The sequence below is a fragment of the Podarcis gaigeae genome (assembly GCF_964106915.1).
Source record: "Podarcis gaigeae genome assembly, chromosome: 10".
Taxonomy (NCBI): domain Eukaryota; kingdom Metazoa; phylum Chordata; class Lepidosauria; order Squamata; family Lacertidae; genus Podarcis; species Podarcis gaigeae.
The window spans coordinates 8,780,597-8,789,390 of record NC_139686.1 but is presented as its reverse complement, the minus strand read 5'-3'; the positions used below and the strand labels follow the sequence as shown (position 1 = coordinate 8,789,390).

Sequence of the window (8,794 nt, the reverse complement as noted above, 5' to 3'; positions counted from 1 at the left end):
TCCTCTTCTCCTAGAGCAGAGGTTTTCAGCCTTTTTGAGTCCATGGCTCCCTTGACCAACTGCCTTCTTTCTGCAGCACCCCTGTGGGGCTCAGGAGCCCAGTTACATCACCCCTCGCCTGCAGAGCTGGCAGCCCCTCAACCCCTTTTTGGACATCCTCTCTTGTGGAGTGTTCCCTGTGGTAGGAATTTTGAGGTCTTAGATACATAGAATCATAGAACTATAGAGTTAGAAGGGAGCCTAAGAATCATCTAGTCCAACCCCCTGCAATGCAGGAACATGCAGCTGGTCCATACAGCGATCGAACCTGCAACCTTGGTGTTATCAGCACCATGGTCTAACCAACTGAGCTATCCAACTGAGCAACATGCTGATGTTCATAAACACATAGGCTCTGGTTACATTCCAACTCTGCCTGGCATAAGTCACCACAAATGACCCAGTTTCAGTGGAAACTGAAAAGGGGAAACTATTCTGAACCTGAGTGGGAAACTTTGAGCTTTGGGTTTTTGAGAAGTCACTAGCAGGCCGGCAGCCTTTGACTCAGATTAGCCAGAGTTCCTGCAGTTTTGCTTGGCATGCTCTTCACTATAGGCAAATGACTTAAAAAAAAAATTAAGAAAAACAAACACAACCCATTCATCAAGTGTGGGGAAAGGAAACCAAGAAATCGTTTTTGTTTTGTAACATTTTACTGTGCCAGGCAAATTCTCGATGCGTCCAGGCACAGAACATTTATTGCTGATCTAGAGGCATGTAATTTTGCTTTCCTTATTACAGTAGGTGATGTTCAGTTGGCAGGTGCACTGCAGCCAGAATGAGAAATCCTTGCAACCTATTGCAGATCCTAGCCGGGGGAATGGTCGGAGCTCAACGGTAGAGCGTCTGGCAAGTTCCACTCATCTATGGCAGGTCTTTGGAGGAGACAGCGCTGCCAGAAACCCGGGAGAAAGTGCTGCCTGCCAGTGTCAAGACTGCTGAGGTAGCTGGTCAGACACAATACAAGGCAGTTGGAGGATGGATGGCAGCTAACAGATTGAGGTTGAATCCTGACAGGACAGAAGTACTGTTTTGGGGGGAAAGGAGGTGGGCTGGTGTGGGGGATTCCCTGGTCCTGAATGGGGTAACTGTGCCCCTGAAGGACCAGGTGCGCAGCCTGGGAATCATTCTGGACTCACAGCTGTCCATGGAGGCGCAGGTCAATTCTGTGTCCAGGGCAGCTGTCTACCAGCTCCATCTGGTGCAAAGGATGAGATCCTCCCTGCCCGCAGACCGTCTTGCCAGAGTGGTGCATGCTCTGGTTATCTCCCGCTTGGACTACTGCAATGCGCTCTACGGGGGCTACCTTTGAAGGTGACGCAAAAACTGGAATTAATTCAGAATGCGGCACCCAGACTGGTGACTGGGAGTGGCCGCCGAGACCATATAACACTGGTCCTGAGAGACCTGCATTGGTTCCCAGTACATTTCCAAACACAATTCAAAGTGTTGGTGCTGACCTTGAAAGCCCTAAATGGCCTCGGTCCAGTATACCTGAAGGAGCGTCTCCACCCCCATCATTCTGGTCCAGCTCTGAGGGCCTTCTGGCAGTTCCTTCACTGCGAGAAGTGAGGTTACAGGGAACCAGGCAGAGGGCCTTCTCGGTGGTGGCGCCTGCCCTGTGGAGCACCCTCCCAACAGATGTCAAAGAAATAAACAACTATCTAGCTTGTCAAAGACATCTGAAGGCAGCCCTGTTTAGGAAAGTTTTTAATGTTTGATGTTGTATTGTGTTTTAAATATTCGGTTAATATAAATTCTTCTTCTTCTTCTTCTTCTTCTTCTTCAAGGTAGCTTTGTATTATCCTATGATTAAGGTTGGCAACTATTGTCCACTTCTGAGTCCGACTCCTGCTTGATTCTTCTGGAAACCAAACTGAAGAGAATGATGCTTTCCCCGATTCCATGAAAAGCACCACCTGCTTGGTTTTTTTTTTTTTTTAAATCAGTTGGCAGTCTTGCCAGTGACATGTGTGTTCATGGTGGCGAAGGCACGCAAATGAGCAGCCACAGCTACAAAGGCTGTATTTTTTAAAAAAGCTCTTGAGGATTTGTGGGCTGCATTAACAGAAGTGAAGTGTCCCGATGGATGGAAGGAATAGACCCACTCTATTCTGCCTTGGTCAGACCACACCTGGAATTCTGGGTCCAGTTCTGGGCACCACAATTTAAGAAGGATGTTGACAAGCTGGAAGGTGTGCAGAGGAGGGAAACCAAGATGAAAACCAAGCCTTATAAGGAATGGTTGAAGGAGCTGGGTATGTTTAGCCTGGATAAAAAAGGAAACTGAGAGGAGGTATGATAGCACTCTTCAAATATCTCAAGGGCTGTCACATGGAAGAGGGAAAAAGCTTGTTTTCTCCTGCTCTGGAAGGTAGGACTTGAACCAATGGCTTCAAGTTACAAGAAAGGAGATTCCGACAAAACATCAGGAAGAACCTTCTAACAGTAAGAGCTGTTTGATGGGGGAATGGTCTCCCTCGAGAGGTGGTGGACTTGTCGGGATGCGTCCAAGGAAACAGGGGCAATTTGCAGGCCCCCAGCTGGCTCCAGACCACCAACCGGTAGCTGGGCGATCTCCGGTCCTTGACACAGCATGAAACAGCAACCTGCAGCTTCAGAACTCTTCAGGAGCTGGAGCACACTCTAATCAGCAGAGTAAATAACTCTTCGCAATGGAAGGGCAGAAAGAGGCATATGTAAAGTGTATTTGCGGGTGGCGCTGTGGGTTAAACCACAGAGCCTAGGACTTGGTGATCAGAAGGTCGGCAGTTCGAATCCCCGCGACGGGGTGAGCTCCCGTTGCTCGGTCCCTGCTCCTGCCAACCTAGCAGTTCAAAAGCACGTCAAAGTGCAAGTAGATAAATAGGTACCGCTCCGGCGGGAAGGTAAACGGAGTTTCCGTGCGCTGCTCTGGTTCGCCAGAAGCGGCTTAGTCATGCTGGCCCCATGACCCAGAATCTGTACGCCGGCTCCCTCGGCCAAGAAAGCGAGATGAGCGCCGCAACCCCAGAGTCAGCCATGACTGGACCTAATGGTCAGGGGTCCCTTTACCTTTAAAGCATATTTACAAGCAGTTTATTCAGGACAAAGGAAAAACATGACTCTCCCCTTTCATGTCCAAGCAAGCAGCTAAAGCAAAAGCTATACACAAACCGAAGTTCCCAGCAAGCTGTGTTGGACTGTAAACAGACATGTGACATACAACAATTCCACACGCCTGTTCTTAAGGTGGAACGGAACATCGATATCCTAACAGGACTCTCCTCCCTTGGAGGTTGTTAAGCAGAGGTCGGATGGCCATCTGCCATGGATGCTTTAGCTGAGATTCCTGCATTGCAGCTGGTTGGACTAGATGACCCTTGGTGTCCCTTCCAACTCTATGATTCTATGAAGCTTTGGTTCGCTTTCGTGGAAAAATACAGTGCTGAGAATAATTTTGTCTTTTCCTGGTAATGGGTTGCTATGCAAATGTGTTAGAATGAGAGTTTCCTCACATCCACTCCTAACGCACTGTTCTCTGCCCGAAAGCCCTGACCAATAAGAAAACACTCAGCATCCTCACCCTTTTTGCAGCTGGCCATGACAAATACTGTATCTGATTGTGCTTGTCACCCTACTGGTTCAGGGTCAAGATAAGGTGGAAGACTTGAGAAGAATCGAGTCTGGCCATAAATATCTGGTCTCCAGCTTTCAGCTCATCTGGGCACTTTCTCACAAAATCGGCGACAGAAGCTGGCCAGGGAGTTTTATCCCACAAGCAGTTTGATAACGCCTTTACAGTAAAAGGATCGTTGCCTAACCTTGAGAAATCCCTGCATCAGAAGAAGAAAAAGCACATTCTAATTTGGGCACCCGCATAGATTGGAAACTGTATTCAAACAACAGTTGGAGGAAGTTAATCAGGGGCTAGATAGCCTGCTATCGTTTTCCTTTGGGAACCTTATTTAAGCAGTCAATCTCAGGGTTACACGTTGCTTATATTCTTGTGCCCTGCCTGGAGGAGAACAAGTCAATCCATACAAGTGTCAGCCTTCCAGAAGGTAAAGGAAAACTACTTGAAAATGATTTACAGATGGCATTTAATTCCAAGTAGGCTTGCTAAGATGTATAAGACTGAATCAGATAATTGCTGGAGTTGCAAAGAGTTGTAGGGACCGTTCTTTCATATGTGGTGGACTTGTAAAAGGGTAAAAGAGTATTGGGAAATGATCCATAATGAGTTGAAAAAAAGATGTTTAAAAATACTCTCCCCCAAAAACCAGGGTCCTTTTTGTTGGGGATAATTCAGACTGAAATTTGCATGCGTCAAAAAAGGTTATTTATGTATGCCACTACGGTGGCCCATGTTTTGTTAGCCCCAAAATGGAAAACGAGCGAGGTCCCAACCAAAGAAGAATGGCAGCTTAAGTTGACAGAATATGCGCAGCTTGCAGACTTAACATATAGAATGAGAGAACAAGAAGAACATACGTTTAGAGAAGACTGGAAAACATTTATTGAATATATGGGGAAGAACTGTGTATAGCTGAAAACACTGGCAGCATTAAGCTAAATTCAACAGTGTAAATAAGTTATGGTGGATGTAACAATGGAATACTGAAAGGTATAGTTTCTGTAAAATATGCAGGGGTTTATGATATGTAAAATGCACCATGTAAAGGGAAGGGAAGTCACTGATATTTTAAGGATGCAAAAATGAGTACTTTAAACTGTAAAACAGAAAATTTAATAAAAAATATATACACAAAGCAATTTTATTCTCTGTTAAAACAATTTCCTTCTTCTGATCTCCTGTTTTTTAAAAGATGATTTTTACTGAATTTTTTATGATAAAAAAACCCACATAAAAACGAACGGGACACAGGCTTGACTCTAAACTTGGTGCAGCTTGCAAATGAGCAGAAAGAAGGAAACAGTCAAACAGTCATGGAGAAGATAACAGAATCATAGAATGGAATACAGTCGTACCTTGGATCTCAAACGCCTTGGCTCCCAAACAAATTGGCTCCCGAACAATCAAAACCTGGAAGTGAGGGTTCCAGTTTCCAAACGATTTTTGGAAGCCGAATGTCCAGTGTGGCTTCCGCAGCTTCTGATTGGCTGCAGGAGTTTCCTGCAGCCAAACAGAAGCCACGCTTTGGTTTCTGAATGTTTTGGAAGTTGAACGGACTTCCGGAACGGATTCCGTTCGACTTCCAAGGTACGACTATAATGGAATTGTAGAGTTGGAAGGGACCTGGAAGATTATGTATAGTTCAACCTCCTGGGATGCAGGAATACGCAGGTGTCCCATATGGGGATCAAACCTGTTACCTTGGCCTTATCAGCACCACGCTCTAACCAACTGAGCTATCCAGATGCAGCAATATAGAAGGCCAACAAAGCTAATTTATAGATTTAAAGCTAAAGGCAAAAAATGTCTAGGTGGAGAGCTGAATGAAGGACTGCTCCCTGTTGTTGTAAAATGAGTTTGACCAAAGGAAACCAAACAACTGAAAATGATCTTTTAGATTTAACCCCTCTACTTTGTCTCTTGCGCTTCGTAACTTTCTGCAAATACTAACTGACCTGTCTTATTCCAGCACCCTTTAGAGAATGAAGTGAGATTGAGCTCTCCAAAACTTGGCGAATTCAAGCCTCGCTGCTGTTGCTAGGTGGATGATTAGATCTTTAAATGAGGCATTTTGCATGGTTTCTGGGAAGAGTGATAGCAGTTCTAGACCTGGGTCTGGAGGAGCAGTCTGTTCTTAAGAAAGAAATAAATCACCTGACTATTTAAGCAGAGGGATATGCAGTGGAGATTAGGGTGGGGGAGAAATTCAGCTCACTTTGCATTTAGAGCTAGTTCTACCACACTTCCCGAAACACCATGGGAACCAGAACACAGCTCTCCTTCATAAATCACATTTCTGCTGATTTTGCAATGCTGTGCTCCAGATAAGCAATGTTCCCAAAACTGCATATGTGAAAGCAAAGTTTGCATTAAAAAACTGAAGGCATAAAGTGAAGATACTGTATCAACACACAAAATGCGTTCTGTTAGAAGAAACAGCTTGCAAAATATGCACGCTTAAAGAAATGTATTCAAAATGTCTTTATTTACGAGAAATTGGCACTAAAGTTCCTGCAGAAAATGTGGGGACCTGAATTTAAGATTGGAGAAATGGAGAGACTTGAAGTTATCGGATCCTTCCCTCCCTAGGTGGGAGGAAATGAGATCCATTGCAGCCTAGTGGTTAGAGCAGGTGTGGGAAAAAGACAACTTCTGATAGCCCTGGCCGTTGGCTGTGCTTGCTGGTGCTAATGGGAGTTGTAGTTCAGCGATATCTGGAGTCCTAAGTGTTCGCTAAACCTAGGTTAGTGTGTTAGACTCTTAAGGGGTTGTTTCCAGCTAATGAAACTATGCATTTAAACAAGCGTCTCTCCAAACAGCCGCTCGGTTTTGAGGAGCTTGCACGATGTTGCCGATTCTTCTCCTTGTCGCGGTGTGCCAGCTGAATTCGCCAGGGAGCGCCGAAGTGGTGACCTCTTTTGAAGACACCTGCTGCCAGTTTTTCTTCAGAGGAACCCCTCCAAGTATCGGGCTGACTCCCCCGCGCCCGGCTCGGATTTGCCAGCGGTACAAAAACCAGTATCGTTTTGCCACTCTGTACGACCGAGACAACCGCATCCCGGTGTTCTCTGCATACATCTACAACCCTGGGCAGGCAAAGAGGCCGAACACATGGAGGATTGAACCCCAGGTAAGAGGTCTGAGCAGACAAGAGCTGCTACTTTAAACTCAGTGTCCCCACCTGCGTTCAAGTATGTTTCTCAGCACAATTCAAAGTGTTGGTGCTGACCTTTAAAGCCTCGGCCCAATATACCTGAAGGAGCGTCTCCACCATAGCTTTCAACTTTCAGATTTGAAAATAATGGATCAGCAGCCTCAAAAATAAGGAATCGGCAGCCTCACCTGTCCCGGGGACAGTCTATGGGATATCTAACAATCCAGTATAGCAGTGGGAAGCAGCGGGAAACGGCACTGGAATAAGGGAATTTTCCGCAAAAAAAAGGGAAGGTTGACAGCTATGGTCTCCACCCACATTGTTCAGCCCGGACACTGAGGTCCAGCTCTGAGGGCTTTCTGGCAGTTCCCTCCCTGAGAGAAGTGAGGTTACAGGGAACCAGGCAGAGGGCCTTCTCGGTGGTGGCGCCCGCCCTGTGGAACGCCCTCCCATCAGATGCCAAGGAAATAAACAACTACAGTGGTACCGCAGATTAAGAACTTAGTTTGTTCTGGAGGTCTGTTCTTAACCTGAAACTGTTCTTAATCTGAGGTACCACTTTAGCTAATGGGGCCTCCTGCTGCCGCCGTGCGATTTCTGTTCTCATCCTGAAGCAAAGTTCTTAACCCGAGGTACTATTTCTGGGTTAGCGGAGTCTGTAGCCTGAAGCGTATGTAACCCGAGGTACCACTGTATCTGACTTTTAGAAGGCATCTGAAGGCAGCCCTGCTTAGGGAAGTTTCTAATGTTTGATGTTTTATTGTGCTTTTAATAATCTGTTGGGAGCTGTCCAGAGTGACTGGGGAAACCCAGCTAGATGGGCAGGGTATAAATATATTTATTATTAGTAGTAATAGTAGTAATAGTATTACTATTATTCAGCCTGCCTATATGGGAGGGAATTCAGACATTTCAAAATGCCTAAGTTCTGGAGGAAACCCTGATCTGGGGAGGCATTGCACCCCAACACATCTTACTGCTGAAAGTGGGGAGAGCCTAGTGAGATGGTTGAAGGCGGTGTTTGGCGGCGGGGGGGGGGGAGGTTTGTCTTCTCATTTACTCCCTTTCTCTTCTCAACTAAGTTTCCCTGCTTGCACCCCTGTCTCTTTTTTCCTAAAGCTCTTGGATTTAACACTGCCGCCCGAAATGGAAACGGAAGGATCTCTCCTGCAGGAACGTGATGACATGCAGGAAGCACTTAGAGGCAGCCAGGCCGTTTTGCTAGATTACAAGAACCTGACCGATTTCAACAGGGGTCACCTGAACCCCAATGGCCACCAGCCCGACCAGGAGGCCAAGTCTTCCACCTTCACGTTGACCAACATTGTGCCGCAATACATCAAGCTGAACGGCGGGGCCTGGAACCACTATGAGCAGTCGACGATGGCAAGCAAGACTGAAGGATGCCAGGAAACCTTTGCCGTGGTGGGCGCAGTGCCAGGGGAAAGCTTCATCGCCAAAGGGAGGGTCAACAAGCCCAGCCATATATGGTCTGCAGCCTGCTGTGTCATAGACAACAATCACCTGAGATCTTGGGCCATAATAGCCCAGAATGACGAAAACGCAGTGCAGACTCTCACTCTGGGGGAGTTGGAGGAGAAGCTGGCAGAGTTGTATAACCAGAGTCACATGTCTCTATTTCATAGCGATTGTCCCCGGGAATAAAGCCTTGTCCACAGAGGCATCCTGCATGACTCTAGTGATTTCAAAGTATATGTTATGTCAGTCATATGTTATGTTAGTCGCAAGGTTTGACCTTAAGTACAAGGGGTTCTTTTGGGGGGACGCGGGTGGCGCTGTGGCTCAAACCACAGAGCCTAGGACTTGCCAATCAGAAGGTTGGTGGTTCGAATCCCCATGACGGGGTGAGCTCCCGTTGCTCGGTCCCTGCTCCTGCCAACCTAGCAGTTCGAAAGCAGGTCAAAGTGCAAGTAGATAAATAGGTATCGCTCTGGCGGGAAGGTAAATGGCGTTTCCATGCGCTG

At 46.6% G+C, this 8,794-nt stretch overlaps 1 protein-coding gene across 2 annotated transcripts; it reads left to right on the top strand.

Moving 5' to 3' along the window:
• Window positions 1-736: 736 nt before the first annotated feature.
• On the top strand, window positions 737-8,490 carry LOC310826195 (endonuclease domain-containing 1 protein-like). Of its 2 annotated transcripts, none has more exons than XM_083700919.1 (3): window positions 737-982; window positions 6,475-6,785; window positions 7,929-8,490. In XM_083700919.1, the coding sequence occupies exons 2-3, from the start codon at window positions 6,501-6,503 to the stop codon at window positions 8,472-8,474; spliced, it is 831 nt and encodes a 276-aa protein (XP_083557045.1). In that variant the 5' UTR covers window positions 737-982; window positions 6,475-6,500; the 3' UTR covers window positions 8,475-8,490. The 2 variants fall into 2 exon arrangements, with proteins under 2 accessions (XP_083557045.1, XP_083557044.1); XM_083700918.1 differs by lacking the exon at window positions 737-982 and adding an exon at window positions 3,460-4,082.
• Window positions 8,491-8,794: the final 304 nt, after the last annotated feature.